This window comes from Delphinapterus leucas, chromosome 11, assembly GCF_059928025.1.
Source record: "Delphinapterus leucas isolate spDelLeu-1000000601 "Yukka" chromosome 11, BTC_Dleu_Yukka2, whole genome shotgun sequence".
NCBI lineage: Eukaryota > Metazoa > Chordata > Mammalia > Artiodactyla > Monodontidae > Delphinapterus > Delphinapterus leucas.
In genome coordinates, this window is record NC_143139.1 from 40,896,603 (window position 1) to 40,923,931 (window position 27,329).

General features: G+C 45.4%; 2 protein-coding genes and 1 long non-coding RNA gene across 5 annotated transcripts in view; 1 reads left to right on the forward strand and 2 right to left on the reverse strand.

The window, feature by feature from the left end:
* POU6F1 (POU class 6 homeobox 1) overlaps window positions 1-26,261 on the reverse strand; it is a 73,598-nt gene extending 47,337 nt beyond the window's left edge. The window contains exon 1 of the mRNA XM_089920716.1: window positions 26,192-26,261. The gene's annotated coding sequence lies outside the window, so the exon portion shown is untranslated. The remainder of the gene's footprint in view (window positions 1-26,191) is intronic.
* Window positions 318-27,151, reverse strand: SMAGP (small cell adhesion glycoprotein). 3 transcript variants are annotated; one of them, XM_022572148.3, is made up of 4 exons: window positions 26,962-27,151; window positions 26,192-26,263; window positions 1,988-2,068; window positions 318-1,076 (listed from the first exon to the last, which is right to left on the reverse strand). In XM_022572148.3, the coding sequence occupies exons 2-4, from the start codon at window positions 26,223-26,225 to the stop codon at window positions 898-900; spliced, it is 294 nt and encodes a 97-aa protein (XP_022427856.1). In that variant the 5' UTR covers window positions 26,226-26,263; window positions 26,962-27,151; the 3' UTR covers window positions 318-897. The 3 variants fall into 3 exon arrangements, with proteins under 3 accessions (XP_022427856.1, XP_089776855.1, XP_089776856.1); XM_089920729.1 differs by lacking the exons at window positions 26,192-26,263; window positions 26,962-27,151 and adding an exon at window positions 7,339-8,759; XM_089920730.1 differs by lacking the exons at window positions 26,192-26,263; window positions 26,962-27,151 and adding an exon at window positions 4,305-4,467.
* LOC149747999 (uncharacterized) overlaps window positions 27,018-27,329 on the forward strand; it is a 50,420-nt gene continuing 50,108 nt past the window's right edge. The window contains exon 1 of the long non-coding RNA XR_016394926.1: window positions 27,018-27,307. This is a non-coding gene — a long non-coding RNA (uncharacterized LOC149747999). The remainder of the gene's footprint in view (window positions 27,308-27,329) is intronic.

The following is a 27,329-nucleotide window of genomic DNA, read 5'->3' on the forward strand; positions in this document are numbered from 1 at the left end:
GGTAGGTAGGTTGTTCCTGGTTCCCTCTGTGTGTACGCAGAATGGGTCTGGGAAATTCTGGCCCTTGCCAGGATGGAGGCTAAACAACTAATCCCCCAGGGTATGTTTCTAATGCCACTTCTAGGACAAACTTCCCAGGACCATCTTTGTTTCAAGACCCTGAGATTGTTCTGGGAACTTCTGAAACTTCCCTGGGGCCCCCTTTGCTTGGGAGAGAACACAGGCAAAGGAGTTAAGTGAGCAAAAGAAACTGTCAAAGTTTAAGCAAAGATAAAGTGTAAAGTAAAGGTAGTTATTTCTTGCACATGAGAATCTGATTTCTGTATCAATGAAAGATTTTAATTCCGAGAAAAATAGCATAAGTCTGGCTTGCTGGGAATATGGAAAGGAAGGGCTCAGATTAAGGGATGTGGCACGTTCATCAGGAGAGAGGTCTCCACAGTCTCCTGCCCTCCTGGCCTGGCCTTTCACTGTGGTGTCCGGCCTCTGGGAAGAACTTCTATGGGACACTATTTCCACTTGGGCTGTCACTAGGTGACCAGGTATGGGACAGAGGAGCATCCAGTGACCCCCAACTCTCCTCCTTCCCTTCGACCTGTGAAAAAAGTGAAGATGGCTGGGCACATACTCCAGTGTTGCCTGGTACAGCTCAACCTCGGTGGTCAGCCAGAAGCACCGGCTGTATGACAAAGGCCTGGCTAGAGACGTCACGAGCAGCTTTCTTCGTGTCCCTGGTCCCTGGCGTCGGTGATGTTAGCACTTGTGCCTGTGTCCCAGAAGGAGCTCAGTTCTGCCTGTATCAATCGATGCTTCTCACCGGTTTCAGATAAAATTTCCACGTAATAAATTGTATGTTAGCACTGAAGCCTGGATAAGCTCCTTGGGGTCTGGGAACCATTAGATGAAATATTCCTCCTTCTCCCTGCCCTTGGCTGAGTTGCTCTCCATCTGGAGGCCGGCGCCGGGCTCGCCTTCTGCAGGTTCGTAGGTGACGTAGCTGCCTTTGTTCTTGTACAGGTAAAAGAAGATCAAGATCACGACTGAGAGCAGGGTGAGGAAGACCACTGTGATAACAACTTGGAAAGGAGAGGGAAAATGCAGAGATGTTTCAGGATTGAGGACGTCTCAGTAACTCACAAGGTCCCCTGCATTAGACGATTCCCTCACTCTTGGTGAGGGTCCTCCTGCTGAAGTTAACTAGCGTCCACTTCCAAATCCATATTCTCCCGCCAAGCCCGACTTCCTTGGTACATGATATCTGGAGTCTCTTTGTGCTTAGGGACACAAGGCTTTTGGTTTCTGACAAAACTGAACTGCCCTCTCAACTAGTTCCTGATGATTATGATAGAAACAGGAAGGAGGGAAACAGGAAATCGCTTATCCCAACAGGAAGGGTTTTAAAATTCATAGCCTCGGGCTTCCCTGGTGGCGCAGTGGTTGAGAGTCTGCCTGCCGATGCAGGGGACACGGGTTCGTGCCCCGGCTCGGGAGGATCCCACATGCCGCGGAGCGGCTGGGCCCGTAAGCCATGGCCGCTGAGCCTGCACGTCTGGAGCCTGTGCTCCGCAACAGGAGAGGCCACAACAGTGAGCGGCCCGTGTACCGCAAAAAAAAAAAAAAATTCATAGCCTCCTGTAGGGGTTTCTGATCCCTCCCATCCTCTTTCTCACCCACTCAACAAGCTGCACACATCCTTATCCCTACCCCCATGCTCAACTGTAGTGCCCATATGCACTGCAGCTGTTTGTGGCCACCTCCCAACCTGTCATTTACTGGCAGTACCTCTACACGAAGCCTCTAAGAGTCTTTTATAACCTTGTGTGTGTGTGTAATATAACTTGCATGCCAAAACGAGCCCATTAATGGATTTGGTCTCTAATCTGTGGTGCTTTCCCATGTAGGGAAAATCCTGGTCTATCACATTGTCTCTGGAGCAACAGAGCCCCTGAGCTCAGAAGGTCCCTTGATTTGGCTCAGAGCCTGTTACCTGCAATGAGTGCTGTGCTGGCTTCAGCTTCTGGGGACAGGGCCTCAGTGGCCTGTAGGATTGGGGTGGCCATCAGTTCTTCTGGAAAATTTAGCAAAGTGGAAAAGGAAATGGGGTGAATTCTTTTGTTCTGAAACACATGTTTGTCCTTCAATTTCACTACCCCACCTTCTTCCCTATTCAGACTTTTATCATTTAACTCCTATAGGACATCTGTATAGAAAAACCTGGAGAATAGAGGAGAAAACAAACCACCACCAAAGACGATAAGCATTTTGATGGATTTCTCTCTAACATAGTGGTTAAAGTATGGGCTCTAGAGCTGACTGACGATGTTCCAATCTAAGCTCTTTTACTAGCTGTGTGATCGTCAGAAAATTACCTAACCCCTCTGTGCATCAGCATCCTCATTAGGAAAATAGAGATAATAGTATCTACTTTATAGGGTTGTTGCGACATGTATTAAGTAATTCAATAAGGGTAAGCTATTATTAGGAATACATTTTTGCATAAATGAGATCAAATGATAAATGTATATACATTTATATTTATATTATATGCCACATGCGTTTCTTCACTGTTTTTACAAACTCTTTGTAAACATTATTTTTTAATAATGAAATAATGCTCCTTCCCTTATTGAAACCCTTTTCTACGCTTCCAGAGTAAGCCCTGCAGTTTGAAAGGTTCTGAAATAAGGCCTCTCCTACCCTAAAATATATCCCATATCTCCTTCTGCTATCGGTCTATCTGTCCTTCAGAGCCTGAAAGTCCCACTCCTAAAGTCACTACCCAGACTCCTAAGTGTTTCCAAAAGAAGTCAGGAAGCCCTTCCGTTCTCTCCTAGTTAGCATTTTAGTGTAGGGGTTTGAAAAGGTTAGTTACTGCAGGACAGAGGTATCCTGGGGAAAGCAGTCTGACTGACCCTAAAATCACCCACAGGAGGCATCTCAGTATTCATTCAATAAATAATAATAGCAGCACTCATTAACTCTCTACTCTCTGCCAGGTGTGTTCCAGGCACAGTGGGGGCAAGCGGAACACACATGGTCTACCTTCCCTGAGCTCAGCCTCCACCACAGCAAGTTCACAGTTAAGAACTGTGATACGTGTGGCCAAGGCAACATCTGGGAGCTTAGGAGGGCATGTGGCAGAGGGGCCTGAGCTAGTCTTCCAGCAGGAACAGCCTCCCCAGGAAGCAGGATTTGAGCTGGGGGCCGAAGCAGGGGTAGGAGTTTACAGAGTGAAAGGGGCGGGAGGTGGGGCACGTTCTAGGCAGAGGGAAGAGCCTGGATCAAAGCTCTGAGATGAGAGGACCCATAGGCCAGTGTGGCCAGAGCACAGGGCGTGAGCCTGATTCCTGTCTCTCGCCTGACACCTTCAGTATTCCATCCAGGACAAGGGAAATTCAGTCACTAGCGGTGGTCTGGTGAGCCTGGGAGCAGTGCCAAGAGGGGTCAGTGGTGTTGAAAGACCTTCTCACACAGGCCAGGGGAGGCCTGTTGAACCGTCCTGGTCTTGCCACAGGAAAAGCAGATGTGGGCTGCCTGGATCACCACCCCACTCCCAGGGCCAGGCCAAACCCTTCTCCACTCTTTCTTTAGGAGCGGTGATACAGTCAGCTACTTTGTGGCTTCGGGCAAATGGTTACATCTCCCGATTCATCCATCCATTCTCATCTGTAACCAGTAGGAACTATATTAACCAACTCTGCAGGGCTATTGCAAAGGCTAAATGAGAAAATGTGCAGGCAAGCATCATTAAAAGGGAAAGCCGCTCCAGGTTTGAATCCTGCCTCAGCATAGTCTCCTAGGTAACCTTGAGGAAGTTACCAAACCTCTCCGAGCCTCAGTTTCTCTCCCATGCGTAAAACAGGAGTGTGGTAGGCAGCTTCTAAGATGATTCCCACCTCCTGGTGCTTACATCCTTGTGAAAGCCCCTCTCCCCGTGTGTCGGCTGGACCCAGTGACTAGGTTCTAACAAACAGAATACAGCCAAAGTGATGGGCTGTCACTTCTGAGATTATACTGTGACTTCCATCAAAGACAAGCCCTGAAGTTTATCCACCTGATCACTGCTTCAGACTGCTGCCCCTCACCACGCACGCTTTCCTCCCCCAAATGTCCTGGGGCTGCACACCATCTTCCCACCATTGATCTAGGGTTCTATACAGCTGCTCTCAGTTTTGTCTTTCTTAAACATTTGAGAACTTAAGATACACAAAGCACCGAGAAGAATAATGTATGTACAGAAGCTTCAATAGAAAGATGAGTAAGATTCAGTTCAATCGATCAACAAGAATTTAGTTTGCACCTACCACGTGCCAGAGGCACTGTCATAGATGCTGGGCAAGCAGCAGTGATGAGGTTCACCAAGGACCCAACCATGGAGTTGAATTTTAGTGAGGCTTCAGAGAACAGATATGTATGAGTCCTCGGAAAGGGAATCCGGGAGGGTAGTTGATTCCTAGTTGGGAAATTCTGCAAATAATCCCAATTATAACAGCTGCCATTTGCTAAGTCCCTGCTTTGTGCTGGGCATTTCGTATACATAATTATTAATCCTTAGAATACCAACCACTTCACAGCAGGTGTTTTTATTTGCCCATGTGGACCCTGAGGCCCGGGAAGAGTTAAGTGACATCCCTCATATTACACATGAAGGAACAGTGGATGCAGCCAAGATCTGAATCCAGGACTAGCCCCTCCAAAGCCCAAGGTATTTATACTAAGCCTTCCTACCACTGTCCTTTTCTTTTTTTTCCAATAGGGAAAATGAGGAAGAGGTAACAAAAGATAACTATGAGGCAGCACAATGAGCTTTCCAAAAGTGCGAGGTTTTAAAAGATACGGACAGTTGCGGAAGAAACACCAGAGGAGCACAATCAAATACAGACCGTTGCATTACAAAGAGCTCTCCTTTGATGTGAACTTGCTCACAGGCGACTGGGCAGCAGGGAATATCAGAATGATATCAGTCACGTTGGTTCATATGCAACCTCAAGCTTTCTACAACTCAAGAGTACATTTCATCAATAAGGACCTTAAGAAACATAAAATGCACTAGAAGTACCTTCATTGGACGCAGTTATCAGTTGGTTTCCACTTACACTAAGCCATCTGGTGATGCAGTAAGTACAAATGAAGGAGGTACCAAAAAAAATTACTTCTATACAAAAACATTAGAAGGCAGAGCCATGGAAGAAATTTACCTCTATATGAAATCTACCTCTACGAGAAAACATTAGAAGAAGGCAGATCCTACATCAGATTTTTATTTTTGACGAAAATAATCTCTGTTGAAAGTTAAGTCTCTCTGGAACCAACTTCTAAAAGGAGGAAGCACACTCCCCAGGGCACAGGGAGTCTAGGACAGACAGGGATTCAAGGTTCAATGTTGGTGGAGATTTAACTGCCAATATTTTAATTCAGACTGTTGTATTTTTAGGGTTCTCGTTACAAAGTTTCATAAGTTTTGACTGTTCTGTCCCAATTCTGTCTTTCCTGTAAGCCCATTTCCAGTAATGTGATTTCAGAATGTGAATCTTTTCGAAAATGCTCATAAAGGTTAAAAGCAGAAACTTAGAAGAATAGTGTCAGGAAGCTCTGTACAGCTCAAGGTGGCAAACACATTGGAAGGACAATTTAAAAAGTGTTATATTTGGAGCAAAAACAAGGAAATGGGCCAGGCTTGCTGCCTGGGCCCGAAGCTAAGAGGTAGGAGGTAACAGAGAAACTAGAACTCTCCCAGCCCGTTTTGCCTCTGTCTCCTATCAAAGAGAATGATTTCTGCACTGAAGGAGAGCAGGAGCCTTGGTGACGTGGGGAAGTGAGCTCAAGAGAAGGGACACAACCCAGAAAGCACCAAGCTAATCTAAAAGGGATCCAGGTAAGTGACAGCCAAGGGCACCGAAAGAACATGTAAATGGGATCGCTATTGATGATACAGGAGCTTCTGAGAAAGACAGAGGGACCAGGAGCCTGAAGGGCCACAGAAAGAGGTGGATTCTGTTAACAACTGGTGAAATTGATACAGTTCCTCGGCAAAATTCTCCAACAAGTTATAAGGAACTGCTTTGGGGGTCCTGAACTTGAAACCACGAGCATTAAGAGTTAATGTGAGACTGCTGGGAGCAAGCTGGGTCAGACAAGTCACACAGCCTTTTTAGACTGAGGTTACAGTTTCACAGACAGAGAAATTAAAAGGCTAATTCAACAAGTATTTACAGAGTGCGTACTTTGTGCCAGGGTCCGTTCAAGGTCCTGGGCATAGATTAGTGAACACAACAAGCAAAAACTCATGCCTTCACAGTTCCTTAAAAAACTACACAGAATTATCATATGATCCAGGAATTTTACTTCTGAGTATCTATCCAAAAGAAATGAAAGCAGGAACTCAAAACAGATATTTGTACACCAATATTCACAGCAGCATTATTCACAATAACTAAAAAGTGAAACAACTCAAATGTCCATCAACAGATGAACAGATAGACAAAATATGGTATATATATACACACACAATGGAATATGATTCAGCCTTAAAAAGGAAGGACGTTCTGACACGTGCTATTAGGTGGATGAACTTTGAAGATATCATGCTAACTGAAATAAGTCAGTCACAAAAGGACAAATATCGTATGATTCCACTTGTCTCAGGTACCTAGAATAGTCAAGTTCATAGAGACAGTGGTTATCAAGAGCTGGGAAGAGGGGAGAATGAGGAGTTACTGTTTAATGGCTACCAAGTTTCAGTTTGGGATGATGAGAAAGTTCTAGAGAGGGATGGTGGTGATGGGTGCACAACAATGTGAGTGTACATAATGCCACTGAACTGTATCCTTTAAAATGGTAAATTTTAGGATTGGTTCAAGATGGTGGAGTAGAAGGATGTGCGCTCACTCCCTCTTGTGAGAGCACCGGAATCACAATTAACTGCTGGACAATCATCGACAGGAAGACACTGGAACTCACCAAGAAAGATACCCCACATCCAAAGACAAAGGAGAAGCCGCAATGAGACGGTAGGAGGGGCTCAATCACAATAAAATCAAATCCCATAACCGCTGGGTGGGTGACTCACAAACTGGAGAACACTTATACCACAGAAGTCCACCCACTGGAGTGAAGGTTCTGAGCCTCACGTCAGGCTTCCTAACCTGGGGGTCCAGCAACGGGAGGAGGAATTCCCAGAGAATCAGGCTTTGAAGGCTAGTGGGATTTGATTGCAGGACTTTGACAGGACTGGGGAAAACAGAGACTCCATTCCTGGGGGGCACACACAAAGGAGTGTGAGCACCAGGACCCAGGGGGAAGAAGCAGTGACCCCATAGAAGACTGAACCAGACTTACCTGCTAGTGTTGGAAGGTCTCCTGCAGAGGTGGGGGGTGGCTGTGGCTCACTGAGGGGACAAGGACACTGGCAGAAGTTCTGGGAAGTACTCCTTGGCATGAGCCATCCCGGAGTCTGCCATTAACCCCACCAAAGAGCCTGCAGCCTCCAGTGGTGGGTCACCTCAGGCCAAACTACCAACAGGGAGGGAACCCAGCCCCACCCATCAGCAGACAAGCAGATTAAAGTTTTACTGAGCTCTGCCCATCAGAGCAACACCCCGCTCTACCCACCACCAGTACCTCCCATCAGGTAGCTTGCACAAGCCTCTTAGATAGCCTCATCCACCAGAGGGCAGACAGCAGAAGCAAGAAGAACTACAATCCTGCAGCCTGTGGAACAAAAACCACATTCACAGAAAGACAGACAAAATGAAAAGGCATAGGACTATGCACCAGATGAACTAACAAGATAAAACCCCAGAAAAACAACTGAATGAAGTGGAGATAGGCAACCTTCCAGATAAAGAATTCAGAATAATGATAGTGAAGATGATCCATGATCCAGGACCTTGGAAAAAGAATGTAGGCAAAGATCTAGAAGATGCAAGAAATGTTTAACACAGACCTAGAAGAATTAAAGAACAAACAAACAAAGATGAACAATACAATAACTGAAATGAAAAATACACTAGAGGAATCAAGAGCAGAATAACTGAGGGAGAAGAACGGATAAGTGACGTGGAAGACAGAATGGTGGAATTCACTGCCATGGAACAGATTAAAGAAAAAAGAATGCAAAGAAATGAAGACAGCCTAAGAGACCTCTGGGACAGTATTAAACGCACCAACATTCGCATTATAGGGGTCCCAGAAGGAGAAGATGGAGAGAAAGGACCCGAGAAAATATGTGAAGAGATTATGGTCGAAAACTTCCCTAACATGGGAAAGGAAATAGCCACCCAAGTCCAGGAGGCACAGAGTCCCAGGCAGGATAAACCCAAGGAGAAACATGCCAAGACACATTTTTTTTTTTTTTTTTTGTGGTACACGGGCCTCTAACTGTTGTAGCCTCTCCCGTTGTGGAGCACAGGCTCCGGACGCGCAGGCTCAGCGGCCATGGCTCACGGGCCCAGCTGCTCCGCGGCATGTGGGACCTTCCCGGACCGGGACACGAACCCGCGTCCCCTGCATCAGCAGGCGGACTCTCAACCACTGCGCCACCAGGGAAGCCCGCCAAGACACATATTAATCAAATTGACAAGAATTAAAGACAAAGAAAAATTATTAAAAGCAACAAGGGAAAAACGACAAATAACATACAAGGGAACTCCCATAAGGTTAACAGCTGATTTCTCAGCAGAAACTCTACAAGCCAGAAGGGAGTGGCACGATATGTTTAAAGTGATGAAAGGGAAGAAGCTACAACCAAGATTATTCTACCCGGCAAGGATCTCATTCTGATTCAAAAGAGAAATCAAAAGCTTTACAGACAAGCAAAAGCTAAGAGAATTCAGCACCACTAAACCAGCTCTACAACAACGCTAAAGGAACTTCTCTAAGTGGGAAACACAAGAGAAGAAAAGGACCTACCAAAACAAAAGCATAACAATTAAGAAAATGGTAATAGGGGCTTCCCTGGTGGCACAGTGGTTGAGAGTCCGCCTGCCGATGCAGGGGACACGGGATCGTGCCCCGGTCCAGGAGGATCCCACATGCCGTGGAGCTGCTGGGCCTGTGAGCCATGGCTGCTAAGCCTGTGCATCCGGAGCCTGTGCTCTGCAACGGGAGAGGCCACAGCAGTGACAGGCCAGCGTACCGCAAAAAAAAAAAAAAAAAAAAAAAGAAAATGGTAATAGGAACATACATATTGATAATTACCTTAAACGTGAATGGATTAAATGCTCCAACCAAAAGACACAGGCTCACTGAATGGATACAAAAACAAGACCCATATATATGCTGTTTACAAGAGACCCACCTCAGACATAGGGACACATACAGACTGAAAGTGAGGGGATGGAAAAAGATATTCCATGCAAATGGAAATCAAAAGAAAGCTGGAGTAGCAATACTCATATCAGATAAAATGACTTTAAAATAAAGACTGTTACAAGAGACAAGGAAGGACACTACATGATGATCAAGGGATCAATCCAAGAAGAAGATACAACTATTATAAATATATATGCACCCAACATAGGAGCACCTCAATACATAAGGCAACTGCTAACAGCTATAAAAGAGGAAATCGACAGTAACACAATAATAGTGGGGGACTTTAACACCCCAGTGACACCAATGGACAGATAATTCAGACAGAAAATTAACAAGGAAACATAAGCTTTAAATGACACAATAGACCAGAAAGATTTAATTGACATTTACAGGACATTCCATCCGAAAACAGCAGATTACACTTTCTTCTCAAGTGCACATGGAACATTCTCCAGGATAGATCACATCTTGGGTTGCAAATCAAGCCTCAGTAAATTTAAGAAAATTGAAATCATATCAATCAGCTTTTCCGACCACAACACTATGAGATAGAAATAAATTACAGGGAAAAAAACGTAAAAAACTCAAACAAATGGAGGCTAAACAATACGTTACTAAATAACCAAGAGATCACTGAAGAAATCAGAGGAAATAAAAAAATACCTAGAGACAAATGACAATGAAAACACGACAATCCAAAACCTATGGGATGCAGCAAAAGCAGTTCTAAGAGGGAAGTTTATAGCAATACAATGCTACCTCAAGAAACACGAAAGAGCTTCCCTGGTGGTGCAGTGGTTGAGAGTCTGCCTGCTGATGCAGGGGACACGGGTTTGTGCCCCGGTCCAGGAAGATCCTGCATGCCGCGGAGCGGCTGGGCCCGTGAGCCATGGCCGCTGAGCCTGCACGTCTGGAGCTGTGCTCCACAACAGGAGAGGCCACAACAGTGAGTGGCCCGTGTACCGCTAAAAAAAAAAAAAAGAAACACGAAAAAACTCAAATAAACAGTCTAACTTTACACCTAAAGGAACTGGAGAAAGAAGAACAAACAAAACCCAAAGCTAGTAGAAGGAAAACCATAAAGATCAGAGCAGAAATAAATGAAATAGAAACAAAGAAAACAATAGCATAGATCAATAAAACTAAAAGGTGGTTCTTTGAGAAGATTAACAAAATTGATAACCTTTAGCAAGACTCATCAAGAAAAAGAGGGAGAGACTCATATCAATAAAATTAGAAATGAAAAAGAAGAAAAAAAAAAGAAATGAAAAAGGAGAAGTTACAATGGACACTGCAGAAATACAAAGTATCCTAAGAGACTACTACAAGCAACTCTATGCCCATAAAATGGACAATCTGGAAGAAACAGACAAATTCTTAGGAAGGTATAACCTTCCAAGACTGAACCAGGAAGAAATAGAAAATATGAATAGACCAATCACAAGTAATGAAATTGAAACTGTGATTAAAAATCTTCCAATAAACAAAAGTCCAGGACCAGATGGCTTCACAGGTGAATTCTGTCAAACATTTAGAGAAGAGCTAACACCCTTCCTTCTTAAACTCTTCCAAAAAATTGCAGTGGAAGGAACACTCCCAAACTCATTCTATGAGGCCACCATCACCCTGATACCAAAACCAGACAAAGATACTACAAAAAAACAAAATTACAGACCAATATCACTGATGAATATAGATGCAAAAATCCTCAACAAAATAATAGTAAACAGAATCCAACAACACATTAAAAGGATCATATACTATGATCAAGTGGGATTTATCCCAGGGATCTAAGGATTCTTCAATATAAGCAATCCAATCAATGTGATACACCATATTAACAAATTGAAGAATAAAAACCATATGATCATCTCAATAGATGCAGAAAAAGCTTTTGACAAAATTCACCACCCATTTATGATAAAAACTCTCCAGAAAGTGGGCACAGAGGGAACCTACCTCAACATAATAAAGGCCATATATGACAAACCCACAGCAAACATCATCCTCAATGGTGAAAAGCTGAAAGCATTTCCTCTAAGTTCAGGAACAAGACAAGGATGTCCACTCTCACCACTATTATTCAACATAGTTTTGGAAGTTCTAGCCACAGCAATCAGAGAAGAAAAAGAAATAAAAGGAATACAAATTGGAAAAGAAATAAAGCTGTCACTGTTTGCAGATGACATGATACTACACATAGACAATCCTAAAGATGCCACCAGAAAACTACTAGAGCTAATCAATCAATTTGGTACAGCTGCAGAATACAAAATTAATGCACACAAATCTCTTGCATTCCTATACACTAACAATGAAAGATCAGAAAGAGAAATTAAGGAAAAAATCCCATTCACCACTGTATCCAAAAGAATAAAATACCTAGTAATAAACCTACCTAAAGAGGTAAAAGACCTGTACTCAGAAAACTATAAGACACTGATGAAAGAAATCAAAGATGACACAAACAGATGGAGAGATACACCATGTTCTTGGATTGGAAGAATCAATATTGTGAAAATGACTACACTACCCAAAGCAATATACAGATTCAGTGCAATCCCTATCAAATTACCAATGGCATTTTTTACAGAACTAGAACAAAAAATCTTAAAATTTGTGTTGCAACACAAAATACCCCGAATAGCCAAAGCAATCTTGAGGGAAAAAAAACAGAGCTGGAGGAATCAGACTCCCTGACTTCACACTATACTACAAAGCTACAGTCATTAAGACAATATGGCACTGGCACAAAAACAGAAATATAGATGTTTGGAACAGGATAGAAAGCCCAGAGATAGACCCACGCACCTATGGTCAACTAATCTATGACAAAGGAGGCAAGGATATACAATGGAGAAAAGAGAGTCTCTTCAGTAAGTGGTACTGGGAAAACTGGACAGCTACTTGTAAAAGAATGAAATTAGAACCCTCCCTAACACCATACACAAAAATCAACTCAAAATGGATTAAAGACTTAAATGTAAGACTGGACACCATAAAACTCTTAGAGGAAAATATAGGAAGAACACTCTTTGACATAAATCACAGCAACATCTTTTTTGACCCACCTCCCGGAGTAATGGAAATAAAAACAAAAATAAACAAATGGGACCTGATGAAATTTAAAAGCTTTTGCACAGCAAAGGAAACTATAAACAAGACGAAAAGACAATCCTCAGAATGGGAGAAAATATTTGCAAACTAATCAGTGGACAAAGGATTAATCTCCAAAATATATAAAAGCTCATGCAGCTCAATATTAAAAAAAAGAACCCAATCAAAAAATGGGCAGAAGACCTAAATAGACATTTCTCCAAAGAAGATATACAGATGGCCAAGAGACACATGAAAAGCTGCTCAACATCACTAATCATTAGAGAAATGCAAATCAAAACTACAATGAGGTATCACCTCACACCAGTTAGAACGGGCATCATCAGAAAATCTACAAGCAACAAATGCTGGAGATGGTGTGGAGAAAAGGGAACCCTCTTGCACTGCTGGTGGGAACGTAAATTGATATGGCCACTATGGAGAACAGTATGGAGGTTTCTTAAAAAACTAAAAATAGAATTACCATATGACCCAGCAATCCCACTACTGGGCATATACCCAGAGAAAACCGTAAATCAAAAAGAAACATGCAGGGGGTCTTCCCTGGTGGCGCTGTGGTTGACAGTCCGCCTGCCGATGCAGGGGACACGGGTTCGTGCCCTGGTCTGGGAAGATCCCACATGCCGCGGAGCGGCTAGGCCCGTGAGCCATGGCCGCTGAGCCTGTGCATCCAGAGCCTGTGCTCCGCAACGGGAGAGGCCACAACAGTGAGAGGCCCATGTACCACATAAAAAAAAAAAAAAAAAAAAAAAAAGACACATGCACCACAACGTTCATTGCAGCAGTATTTACAATAGCCAGGTCATGGAAGCAACCTAAATGCCCATCCACAGACAAATGGATAAAGAAGATGTGGTACATATATACAATGGAATATTAACCATAAAAAGGAACGAAATTGGGTCATTTGTAGAGACGTGGATGGACTTAGAGACTGTCATACAGAGTGAAGTAAGCCAGAAAGAGAAAATCAAATATCGTACATTAATGCATATATGTGGAATCTAGAAAAATGGTACAGATGAACAGGTTTGCAGGGCAGAAATTGAGACACAGATGTAGAGAACAAACGTATGGACACCAAGGTGGGAAAGCAGGGGGCGGGCATGTGGTGGTGTGATGAATTGGGAGATTGGGATTGACATGTATACACTGATATGTATAAAATAGATAACTAATAAGAACCTGCTGTATAAAAAAATAAAAAATAAAATTCGAAAAAAAATGCAATAAAAAAAGGTAAACTTTTTTTTTTAAGGTGTTGAGGGTAGGAGTTTATTAATTAATTAATTTATTTTTGCTGTGTTGGGTCTTCGTTTCTGTGCGAGGGCTTTCTCTAGTTGTGGCAAGCGGGGGCCACTCTTCATCGCGGTGCGCGGGCCTCTCACTATTGCGGCCTCTCCTGCTGCGGAGCACAGGCTCCAGACGCGCAGGCTCAGTAGTTGTGGCTCACGGGCCTAGTTGCTCCGCGGCATGTGGGATCCTCCCAGACGAGGGCTTGAACCCGTGTCCCCTGCATTAGCAGGCAGATTCTCAACCACTGCGCCACCAGGGAAGCCCCAAAAAAGGTAAATTTTAAGTTATGTATAATTTTACCACAACTTAAAGAAAAAACATTTTGTCATACAATTTACATCGTGAGGGGGAAGATGGTTAAAGAAGTAAAAGATATACTATATTAGACGTTGGTTAGTACCATACAGAAAATAAAATCAGGAAGGGGGATAAGGAGTTGGGATGTGGATAGGGGTGGTCAGGGAGTGTCCCTGACGAGGTGACTTGAGTAAAATAAACACCTACAGAAGGAGAGGGAGGCAGCCATGAGGAGACGTGGGAGAGGAACATTCCAGGCAGAGGGAACAGCAAGTTCAAGGTAGGGCCATCAAATAATATTGGAAAGCACCTGGGGCCGTCACAGGCTCAGCATGTTAAAGGTACATCATGGAGGTCACTTGGAAGGAGCAAGGGGGAGCGGAGGAGCAGGTGAAGTCGAGGGGGCTGTATCAGAGGGGTGTTGAAGGTCATGGAAGGCCTTTGGCTTTTTCAGTGAGTGAGATGCAACCCTTTTAGAGGTTTTTGAGCAGAGACTGATTTACATTTCAAAGGGGTGCTTCTCAAACTCTGCAGTGCGTAAGAATCTCCTAGGGAGCCTGTTAAAATGCAGACTATAGGGGCTTCCCTGGTGGCGCAGTGGTTAAGAATCTGCCTGCCAATGAAGGGGACACGGGTTCGAGCCCTGGCCCGGGAAGATCCCACATGCCGCAGAGCAACTAAGCCCATGCGCCATGACTACTGAGCCTGCGCTCTAGAGCCCATGAGCTACAACTACTGAGTCCATGTGCCACAACTACTGAAGCCCGCATGCCTAAAGCCCATGCTCTGTAACAAGAGAAGCCACCGCAATGAGAAGCCTGCACACCACAACGAAGAGTAGCCCCCACTCACTGCAACTAGAGAAAGCCCGCACACAGCAACAAAGACCCAACACAGCCAAAAATAAAAAAATAAAATAAAAATAAAATAAAATAGTGAAAAAAAAAATACAGACTATGGTTCATTAAGTCTAGGGTGGGGCCTGAAATTCCAAAGACTGCCCTTTTTAAACACGGAGACCACCATGTTATAAGGAAGACCAGTCTGGCTCACTGGAGGATGAGAGGCCACATGGAGGAAAACTGAGGCATCCCCAGCTCAGCCGACAGCCAGTACCAACTGGCAGACAGGTGATGGAGGTCATTTTGGACCTTCTAGCCCAGTGGACCTTCCAGCAGATTGCAGCTGCATGAGTGAGCAGGGGTGAAAACAGCAGAGGAGTGCCCAGCCAACTCCCAGAATGGTAAGAAATAATAAATTGCTATTGTTTTAATTCACTAAGTGTTGACGTGGTTTGTTACACAGCAATAGGTAATTGAAACAGAAACAGAGTTTTAAAGGATCTCTTTGCGTGTGGACAAGAGGCTGTGGGAAGGTAGAGACAGGAGAAGCAGATTATACCCAGCACGTGGACACAGCTGAATCCACCCAAAGGGGGGAGTCTTTTTCTAGTTTGCACAAAGGCACTGGCTGGGTCTAGCAGCAGTCCCGTGAGAAAGTGGTGGGATTCTGGAGACTTCTCGGGTGGTCCAGTGGTTGAGAATCCACCTTCCAATGCAGGGGATGTGGGTTCGATCCCTGGTCGGGGAACTAAGACCCCACATGCTGCGGGGCAATTACTGAGCCTGCGCACTGCAATGAAAGATCCCACACGCGTCGATGAAGATCCCACATGCTGCGACGAAGATCCCGTGTGCCTCAACTGAGACCTGATGCAGCCAAATAAATGGATAAATAATTTTTTTTTTTTTAATAAGAAAGTGGTGGAATTCTGCATATATTCTGAAGTTAAGGCTGAGGATGTGGGGTGAAGTCACGGATAACACCAAGGTTTGGGGCCTGCGTAACTGGAGGGAGAGAAGGCCTGCTGTTACCTGAGATGCAAAGCCTGCAGGTGGAACAGGTTTAGAGGGGAAGATCCAGAGTTGAATTTTGGACATGATTGCAGACATCAAGACTGGAATTTGGGGGAATTCACTGGTGGTCCAGTGGTTGGGACTGCGCTTTCACTGCTGTAGGCGTGGGTTCAATCCCTGGTCAGGGAACTAGGATCCCATGAGCTGTGTGGTGTGGAAAAAAAAAAAAAAGACTGGAATTTGGGGAAGAGGTCTGGATTGGAGATTTTAAAAGTCAGCATCTTTACAACCATGAGACTGAATGAGATCACCAAGGGAGTAAGTACAGATAAAGAGGACCAAGGACTGAGCCCAGGGAGGAAACAGCAAAGGAAGCTGAGGAGTAGCAGCCAAAGAGGCCAAGTACAAGGACCACCAGGTTTTCCCACAGAGGTCATGAGTGACCTTGACAAGAAAAGCTTGGTGAAGTGCTAAGTAAAAACCCCTGGTTTAGAGTGGGTTCAAGAAAAAGAGAAAGCAACCTAAGTGTCAATTGACAGATGAATGGATACAGAAGATGTGGTATATATATACATACACATACACACACACACCCATGCATGCACGCACACACACAAACAAACACAATGGAATATTACTCAGCCATAAAAAAGAATGAAATAATGCCACTTGCAGCAACATGGATGGACCTAGAGATTATCATACTAAGTGAAGTAAGCCAGACAAAGACAAATATGATACGATATCGCTTATATGTGGAATCTAAAAAAACAAAAAAAAACAAATGAACTTATTTATAAAACAGAAATAGACAGACATAGAAAACAAATTTATGGTTACCAAAGGGGAAAGGGGGGGTAGGGGTAAATTAGGAGCTTGAGATTAACAAATACACACTACTAGCTATAAACTAGATAACCAACAAGGACCTACCATATAGCACAGGACACTAAACTCAGTATTTTGTAATAACCTATAAGGGAAAAGAACCTGAAAAAGAGTAGATATATACGTATACGTATAACTGAATCATTCTGCTGTACACCTGAAACTAACACAACATGTAAATCAATTATACCTCAATAAAAAAAAAGAAAGAAAGAAAAAAAAGGAGAGGCACTGAAGGCAGAATACAAACTTTTTTTTCTGTAAAGTTGAGCAGGGAAATAGGGCTATAGCTGGAGGGGGAAGAGAGTTCAAGTTTTTTGTTTATTTTTGCTTTTTTTAGATGGGAGAAATGACAGCCTGTTTATGTACGGACAGGAATGACTCAGATGAGAGGGAACAACTGACGGCTGGAGCCATGTCCTTGAAGGGATGGGACCCAGTGCACAGATGAAGGGAGTGGCTGCAGACAGCAGAGATCGTTCATGACTAATGTGCACATGGGCACAGAGGTGGGCAGTAGGTACATGGGGGCAGTGGGAGCCTTTGGCAGTTCTCTTCTGAGAACTTTAATTTGCTCCAGAAAATAGAAGGCCGTGTCATCAACTGAGAGTAAGCATGGGGAGGGGGTTAGATGAGTTGAAGGTACTGCCTGAATAGCCAATGTCTCATCCCAGAACCGTGATAGAGTGTTTCCAATATCCCTGTGGAGTAACACAGCCTGGCTCTATTAAGGACTAAGTTGGGTAGGGACTTCCCTGGTGGTCCAGTGGTTAAGATTCCACCTTCCAATGCAGGGGGCGTGGGTTCTATCCCTGGTTGGGGAACTAAGATCCTGCATTCTGTGCAGTGTGGCCAAAAATTAAAAAAAAAAAAAAAAAGGACTAAGTGGGGGGTGAGTAACTGGCCATCAGAGAATGGAGTGATGCCAGTCTAAACAGAGCTTCTTCTTCCACTGGGATTTGACCTTAGTTCTTTTCTTTTTTTTTTGTGGTACGCGGGCCTCTCACTGCTGTGGCCTCTCCCGTTGCGGAGCACAGGCTCCAGATGCGCAGGCTCAGCGGCCATGGCTCACGGGCCCAGCTGCTCCGCGGCATGTGGGATCTTCCCAGACCGGGACACGAACCCACGTCCCCTGCATTGGCAGGCGGACTCTCAACCACTGCGCCACCAGGGAAGCCCCTGACCTTAATTCTTTTTGAATTGATATTATGATGTCAGACCATGCCAGGGCCAAATTAAGGCCTTTGTGTAATTCAAAATAAAAATACGGACTTCCCTGGTGGCACAGTGGTTAAGAATCCGTCTGCCAATGCAGGGGACACGGGTTCGAGCCTTGGTCTGGGAAGATTCCCACATGCCGCGAAGCAACTAAGCCCGTGGGCCACAACTACTGAGCCTGTGCTCTGGAGCCCGCGAGCCACAACTACTGGGCCCACGCACAACTACTGAAGCTTGCGCGCCTAGAGCCCGTGCTCCGCAGCGGGAGAAGCCACCGCAATGAGAAGCCTGCACACCACAATGAAGAGTAGCCCACCCCCCGTCTCAACTAGAGAAAGCCCGCGCGCAGCAACGAAAACCCAACACAGTCATAAATAAATAAATAAATAATATAAATAAATAAATTTATTTTTTTTTAAATAAATAAATAGGGCTTCCCTGGTGGTGCAGTGGTTGAGAGTCCGCCTGCTGATGCAGGGGACACGGGTTCGTGCCCCGGTCCGGGAAGATCCCATATGCTGCAGAGCGGCTGGGCCCGTGAGCCATGGCCACTGAGCCTGTGCGTCCGGAGCCTGTGCTCCGCAACAGGAGAGGCCACAGCAGTGAGAGGCCCACGTACCGCAAAAACAAACAAACAAACAAACAAATAAATAAATAAAAATACTAAATCACAAGACAGATATAAGAAAGTCCAATAATACATTTTCCCTTTATGGTAACAACTCTTGGCTTTTTTGCTTGTTTTTAAAATATAGTGAGGGAATTCCCTGGCTGTCCAGTCGTTAGGACTCTGCGCTCTCACTGCCGAGGGCCCGGGTTCAATCCCTGGCTGGGGAACCAAGATCCCACAAGCCAGGCAGCACAGCCAAAAAAAAAAGTGAATATTAAATCCTTTGTGAGAGCTTTTGCTTTGGTGTTCTGCCTTATTGGTGCCTTCCACACAGGCTTGGTGTGGAAGGGTTTCATGTCCTTTGGGTAAATACAGACCCCAGTAGACCCAGGGAAGGTTCAACAAATCTGTGAAGGACTCAAAGTTAGAGGGGCAACTAGTAAGCTGATAAAGAGATTTAAAATGACTGGAGAAATTGGCCAAACTGAACAAGATGAGAATTCAACATACACCTTGCTCTTAGGTCAGGGAAATCAACTACTCACAAATAATGGGGAAGCCACAGCTTAGCAGCACCTGTAAAAGACTTACAGTGGGATCACTAGGAATTCACCGACACTGGAAGGATAGAACCCAAAATGGCAGCAAGAGTGAGAGGAAGGTCGTAGAATTTTGGATGCTTTTTATTTTCTTTCTTTTCCTTTATCTTCCAAATTTCTTATGATGATAATGACTTTTATAATCATAAAATATTTAAAACTTGCTGCTATTTTAGGCACCATGAACATAAATGTGGTCTCTACAATGGCATCAACAGTGCAGCCCTACTCTGCACTATTCCTAGACCGCTGAGTTGCATCTGGGTGCCAGTTTTGAGCTGAGCAGCCAACACAGTGAATGGCTTGGAAACCGTATCAGATCAGGAAAGCCTGTAAGAGAAAGCTGAGTGAAAACTTAGTTGGGGATGGAGGGTTAGGACTTGAATGCTGTCTTTGAATATACCAACGATGACCTGTACAAGAGGACTAATGGCAGAAACTAATGGGAGGTGGATGTCTTCCCCAGAGAACGGAGAGCAAAACTGGGCAGATGCTTCATGGGGAACTGGAGAGAGAGTTCCAGCACAGAACGGGTAGTTGAACTATCTGACTCTCAGGACCTTTCTCAGCCTTAATGTTAGAATTTTTATAAATTGAAAATGTTCTATCAGAATTCACTACAAAATCAAAATTTCAAACTGGTGAACTCTCAATGAAGTCTGTAGTTTAGTTAACAGTATCGTACCAATGTTGGGACTTCCCTGGTGGTCCAGTGGGTAAGAAGACTCTGCACTCCCAATGCAGAGGTCCCGGGTTTGATCCCTGGTCGGGGAACTAGATCCCACATGCATGCCGCAACTAAGAGTCCTCATGCTGAAACTAAACATGCCACAATGAAGATCTTGCATGCCGCAACTAAGACCCAGTGCAGCCAAAATAAATAAATAAATATTTTAAAAATAAATAAATTAAAATAAAAAAGAATAATGCATTAAAAAAAACCCCAGTATCATACCAATGTTAATTTCCTGGTCTTCACAAATGTATTGTGGCCATCTCTATCGATGTCAACTGTACCAAATGACATTTGAGGAAACATGGCTGAAGGGTATACAAACTCTCTGTACTATCTTTGCAGCTTTTCTATAAATCTAAAATTATTCCAAAATAAAATGTCCATTAAAAAATCAAAAATTTAAAAGAATCTAAAAAAGAGTGGATATGTGTATATGTATAACTGATTCGCTTTACTGTACAGCATAAACTAATACAACATTGTAAATCAACTATAGTCCAATAAAAATTTTTAATAAATCAGGGGGGCTTCCCTGGTGGCACAGTGGTTGAGAGTCTGCCTGCCGATGCAGGGGACATGGGTTCGTGCCCCGGTTCGGGAAGATCCCACATGCCGCAGAGCGGCTAGGCCTGTGAGCCATGGCCGCTGAGCCTGCGCGTCCAGAGCCTGTGCTCCGCAACGGGAGAGGCCACAACAGTGAGAGGCCCTCGTACTGCAAAAAAAAAAAAAAAAAACAGGGACTTCCCTGGTAGTCCAGTGTGTAAGACTCCGTTCTTCCACTGCAAGGGGCATGGGTTCGATCCCTGGTCGGGGAACTAAGATCCTGCATGCCACGCAGCAAGGCCAAAAAAAAAAAAAAAAAAAAAAAAAAATCAAGAATTTGAATTCTACTCCACACAGAAGAGCTTTACTCAGACTAAAAGTCACAGGGTGTCCAAGCTAATGAGCTGGAGCCCAAGAATTTGAATTCTACTCCACACAGAAGAGCTTTTCTCAGACTAAAAGTCACAGGGGGGCTTCCCTGGTGGCGCAGTGGTTGAGAGTCCGCCTGCCGATGCAGGGGACACGGGTTCATGCCCCGGTCCGGGAAGATCCCACATGCCGCAGAGCGGCTGGGCCTGTGAGCCATGGCCGCTGAGCCTGCGCGTCCGGAGCCTGTGCTCCGCAACGGGACAGGCCACAACAGTGAGAGGCCCGCGTACCGCAAAAAAAAAAAAAAAAAAAAAAGTCACAGGGTGTCCGAGCTAATGAGCTGGAGCCTTCTGGCTTTAAGTATCAGAACGATAATCTATATTTGTGACTTACAGTTTGCCAAACATACATTATTTTATCTCTACCCCAAGAATGTGATGTAAGTAGGGTTGGTATTATCATTATGTACAAGCCAGAAAATTGAGGTAGCTCAGCAAGCTTCGTCAACCAGCCCACCGTCACTCAGTGGTTGGCCCAGCCAGGCTTTAAATCTCTCTCCTCACTTCAAGGTTCTTTGCAACTTCTGGAACCATCCCTGCTCTGCCTCCAGCTAAACATTTTGTTGACCTGTCCACTGGGTTTGGTTCTCAGAGTTTTATTGCAGGATGGGTGTTCACTAAAGCACTGTTTGCAAGAGTGACACATATCTGAATGTCTATCAGCAGAGGAATGATTAAATAAATGACAGGTCATTCATTCTGGAAATAGTACACAGTTGTTAAAAAGAATGTGGTAGATCTGCAATTACTGGGACAGAGTATATGGTTAGACGAAAAAAGCAAATTGCTAGGGCAGTATGTGTTATATGATTACATGTTTGTAAAAAAAAGTAAAGTAGGGCTTCCCTGGCGGCGCAGTGGTTAAGAATCCGCCTGCCAATGCCGGGGACACGGGTTCGAGCCCTGGTCCAGGAAGATCCCACATGCCGTGGAGCAACTAAGCCCGTGTGTCACAACTATTGAGCCTGCACTCTAGAGCCTGCGAACCACAACTACTGAAGCCTGCGTGCCTAGAGAAAGCCCACGCGCAGCAATGAAGACCCAACGCAGCCGAAAATAAATAAATAAAATTTTTAAAAAAGTAAAATAAAATAGGACTATAAACATATATATATATACACACACTGAAAAAGTCTAGAAGGTTATTCCCCGAGGGGCATGTAATGGCTTTGTAATGAAAGAACAACAACAACGAAGTAAACTAAGTTCAGGAAACGTGGCATACAAGGGGGGAAATGGTTTACAGCTTTCCCCCCATTATCTCCTGTTCCTACCCCATTTCTCTCCTGTCTCCTCTTCCAATCAAAGGAATAAGAATGTTACTTTGGGGACTTCCCTGGAAGTCCAGAGAGTAAGACTCCGTGCTCCCAATGCAGGGGGCCTGGGTTCGATCCCTGGTCAGGGAACTAGATCCCGCATGCATGCCTCAACTATGAGTCTGCATGCCGCAACTAATAAGTCTGCCCACCGCAACTAAAAGATCCTGCATGCCTCAATGAAGATCCCGTGTGCCACAACCAAGACCCAGCACAGCCTAAATAAATAAATAAGAAAGGCAATATACTAAGGAAAGAAGAAATATTAAAAAAAAAAAAGAATGTTACTTTGCTCCTTCCCTTCTCAGGCTTAGAAAGACTGTAGCACGCATTTTCTTTAAGGAGGGAGGCCTGGGGCTGAGGACCACAAGATTTGAGATTTGAGGCTCCACCCAAATCCTAACCTACAGCAAATGAACTTCAAGATCTATCTGGCTCACTCACCTTTTTTTTTTGTTAACCTAGATACCTGTTGGTTTGTTTGTGGCCCTTGTTCCTGGGCTAAATCTCTTATCACTGAGGCATCAGATCCTTTGCCACCTGAGTCTGACAACCTAATTATTTGCTCTAGCCCTGCCCAGCAAAGGGCGGCTCCCCCAATTCTCCTTTCCATGGGAACCCGCCCTGGAATTCTGCTCCCTTTCTCCTTCCTTCTCTTTCATGTGCCCCTGCCATGGGGTAGAGTGGCTGAGAGCAGTATACCATGACGGAAAGAATACAGGACTTGGCACAATACCCTGCCTCTGCCATTATTAGCTGCGTGACCTTGGGAGAATTTCCTAACCTCTGAAAATTTCTTAACTTCCCTGAACTTCAGTTTTTGCTTCTGTAAAATGAGAATGAAACGTGCTCACAGGGTTGTGATGAGGAATAAGCGAGATGAACAACACTGAGCGTCTAACCTAGAGTGAGGACAACCTAGGATGTAGCTAGTGTGACTACATGGCAAGGGATGGGCTTTACCCAGTGGGGTGGGCAGAGCGGACAATGCCTATTCCACCCCACTCTCCTTCCAAGAGGGCAACTTATGCACTAGGCACAGCAGGCAACGCGCCTAGGGTCCACTGTACTTCTAGGGGCCCATGAAAATGTTTTTTAGTGATCTTAATTTCTTTTAAAATCAGAAGAAAAAATTGAATGTTTATGTCAAGGAAATTATAATATTGTTATATCAATCAATTATAAATATAACCATTAATGATTTTATTGTATATTAATATTGTATTCTTCCTTATACCAACATAGTTGTAAAATACAATTCTTAACACATTGCCTTTTTAAATGGAGGAATGGGCCCACAAAGGCAAAAGTGCCAAGGGCCCCTGAAAGTTCTAATGTGGCCCTCACTTTCAGCCCTCTTAAAGGATATCTCCTTCAGGAGATCTTTATAGATTGGGGCAAAGGGATGTGAGAGGGAGGTGGGGAAGAGACATGCAAGACCCTCAATGATCCCATTCTTCAAAGTACAAGCCCTCACCCTGTCTGTAATTTCTCCATTTCTGTCCCTGAACTTACATTTGCTTGGACCCAGTGGGTAGGGGACTATATGATATGTCCTAAAATACCACTCCACTCGTGTCATTTGTTGGGTTGAAAATGTAAATACACGACTCAACAACAACAAAACCAGACAACTGAAAAATGGGCAAGGACTTGAATAGACATTTCTCCAAAAGATATACAATTGCCAATAAACACGTGAAAAGATGTTCAACGTCACTCATCATTAGGGAAATGTAAATCAAAACCACAATGAGACACCATTCACACCCATTAGGATGGCCACTATTAAAAATCAGAAAATAGGGCTTCCCTGGTGGCGCAGTGGTTGGAAGTCCGCCTGCCGATGCAGGGGACACGGGTTCGAGCCCCAGTCCGGGAAGATCCCACATGCCGCGGAGCGGCTGGGCCCGTGCGCCATGGCCGCTGAGCCTGCGCGTCCGGAGCCTGTGCTCCACAACAGGAGAGGCCACAACAGTGAGAGGCCCGCGTACCGCAAAAAAAAAAAAAAAAAAATCAGAAAATAACAAGTGTTGTCAAGGATGTGGAGAAATTGGAGCCCTACGCATTGCTGGTAAGAATGTAAAATGGTATAGTTACCCTGGAAAACAGTATGGCAGTGCCCCAAAAAATTAAGCAGAATTACCACACTTATGGGTATATACCCAAAAGAATTGAAAGCAGGGGCTCGAAGAGATATTTGTACACCAACGTTCAAGCAGCAGTATTCACAACAGCCAAAAGATGGAAGCAACCCAAGTATCTATTGATGTATGAGTAGATAAACAAAGTGATATACATTATATACATAAAATATTATTCAGCCTTAAAAAGGAAGGAAATTCTGACACATGCTACAAAATGGATGAGCCTCGGAAATGCTATGCTAGTGAAATAAGCGAGACATAAAAAGACAAATTTTGTATGATCACACTTATACTAGGTACCTAGTCAAATTTATACAGATAGAAAGTATAATGGTGGTAGCCAGGGGCTGTGGGGAAGGGGGAATGAGGAGTTAATATTTAATGGATACAGAGTTTCAGTTTGGGAAGATGAAAAAGCTCTGGAGATGGATGGTGGTAACAGTTGCACAGCAATGTGAATATCACTCAATATTTAATACCACTGAACTGTACACCAAAAAATAATCAAAATGGTTAACATTTATATTACGTTTATCTTACCACAAAATTTAAAAAAGAATGTATATAGTTCTGCTTTTGTCCAAGTCCTAATTTCTCAGCTGCCCAAGCAAGCATCATTTGTCTTCCCTACAGGAAGGTTTATTCTGTAGGTCCTCTGCCCTGTCCCCCAGAATACCCTCCAAGGTAAGCACAGTCTCTGTAGTTTCAGAAGTGGCGGCACTACCTTTATGTGGAATCCCTGCTGCACCCCTCTTTGCCTGTATAAACCTTACCCATCCTTCAAGGGTAAGGGCTCCATCCCTTCCCCACTCATGAAGCCTGTACTAACTAATCTAGACGGCTGCCCATTTCTCCCTTTTCTTATCTCCAGCAGACAACTAAGGGTCTGAATTGCTACATCACCAGTCACAGAGGACACTGCCTTTGACTTCCCCTGGGGTTCTCGCTCACCTGTTTCCACATCAGTAAAGCAGAGAATGTCTGTCCTAATGACAAATGAGACCGCATATGGAAACAAAGGTGTATACGCCAACCAAGGTTTTGTTCCTCCCTTACCCTAATTAACATGTAATGAAAACAACGAATGAATATCTGATGGTTTGTCCAGCTCAGCTTGGTTATGAAATGAAAGGTAGGAATCCATTCTCATTCTCTTTTTCTTTTTTTGGGAATCCATTCTTAACGTGAAGGGGAAAGAGGGGGATCCCTAACTAGGAAACAAGGGTAACAATAGTTCCGGGGAACAAGGGATTTTTGATGCTGGAGTGAATCATCAGAGGAGTGGAATTAGAAAGCAGGCAGAGGGACTTTCCTGACGGTCCAGGGGTGAAGACTGCACTTCCAAAGCAGGGGGCACCGTGGGTTTGATCCCTGGTGGGGGAACTAAGATCCCACGTGCCGCAGAATTCCTTTCTAGGAATAGGTGGGCTTTTCTAACAAGCACCCAGTAATAATAACCAATGTTACTGAGTGCTTGCTAGATATGAGACACCGTGCTAGGTGTTTTACATGGATTATCTCATTTAATCCTCACAAATAAGGTACCATTTCCCCCGTTTTACAAATGAGACTGGAGCTTAAAGGGTAGGTCACGAGGTCACAAAGCTCTAAGTAGTAGTACCAGGCATCGGTCCAGGTCCATGAAACTTCAGATTCAAGCTGCACTAAAGTGTGCATGCTGGTTCCCTTCTGCTTCCTCCCAGGACCTTTTCTGGTGTGAGGCAGGTGGAGAGTACTGGGAGTCTTCCCACCTGGGCAGAGGTCTCAGGGAATTCAAGGACTGGGCTGGGGTGGGGCAGTTTAAGTGGGAAAGGCCTTCACCTACCTCCTGGAGAAGGCGTGGTTGGGAGGCTAGTCATCTCGGCAGGTGGACGGGCACCTGCAGGGAGGTGCAGATCTGTAGGAAGAGGGACAAAGAGCGGGATGAGGTGGATGGGCCCATGCCTGGGGTTAGAAGACGACTGGAAATCCCAGGAAAGCCTTTGGTGCCAGGTTTTCCTGAGTCCCTTCCCCAACTCTCCCCCCACCCCCACCCCCACCCCCGCCCTATTGAACGTCTATCCGGGGATCCTTTCACTGGGCCACCACATTTACCTAGGAGGTTTCTCAAGGCCTGAGAAAGTTAGGTAAATGTACGCAAATTAGCAGCGGACCCAGTTTCACCCAGGCGCGGTAACAGGTCCCCGGCTCTCTCCCAGCCCGCAGTCTGTGGGGAGCCGTCCACTAGGTGTCAGGAGAGTGCAGGGAGGTCAGGCCCCCGGCCCAGGCTCGGGGCCGGCGCGGGGGCAGCGGCTGGGCCGGGCCGGGGAGCCAGGCGCCGGGCACCGGAGGGAGGGTCGTCAGGCGCCCTCAGGCCCGCCCGAGGCGGCCGGTTGTCGGGGCTCAGCCCTCCGCCCCCAGTGCCCCCTCGGGCGTCCGCTGCAACGTCCGCGCGGTCCGCCGAGCCCCGCTGGCCGGGCCCCCGCGGCCGCCCACCACCGGCCCGGCCGAGACTCTGGCACCCTGGGGCCCTCGCTGCGTCCGCGGACGTCGGGGCTCGAGCCCGTGGCACCGCCCCCCGAGCCCCGACCCCGGTCCAAAGCCCTCCTGCGTTACCCGCGCCAGGCAGGGCTAGCTACGCTCCGAGGGCGGCCCGTCCCGGTCACCGGTTCCGAGCCGCCGCGACGGGAGGCTCCAGCCGAGGCCCGAGCTCGGCCGCTCTCGGTTTCAGTTGTTGACGCGGCCGCGGCGGCTGCAGCGTGAGTGTGGGCGACCGGGCTCGCCTGGCCCTTCGGCCCTGCCCGAGTCCCCACCTCCGCGTGCTCACCTTACCAGTCGGACGGGCTTCAGGGGAAAGGCAGGCGCTGCGCGTCCGGCTCAACTCGACGGGGGCGGGAACCGCAGACACCGCGGGGACCTGCCGGGGACCCAGACCTGAGGAAGCAGCGCAAAGACGCTCAGAGTTAGTTGCCGAGGCCGGCCGG

Excerpts from the sequence above, each read along its gene's own strand:
- SMAGP (XM_089920729.1), bottom strand. The coding sequence starts at position 7,438 with ATGCCAAGGAGTACTTCCCAGAACTTCTGCCAGTGTCCTTGTCCCCTC. Across the intron at positions 2,069-7,338 it reads AGACCTTCCAACACTAGCAG|AAGAACTGATGGCCACCCCA; the intron begins GTAAGTCTGGTT and ends TAAATTTTCCAG. Across the intron at positions 1,077-1,987 it reads CAGCACAGCACTCATTGCAG|TTGTTATCACAGTGGTCTTC; the intron begins GTAACAGGCTCT and ends CTCCTTTCCAAG.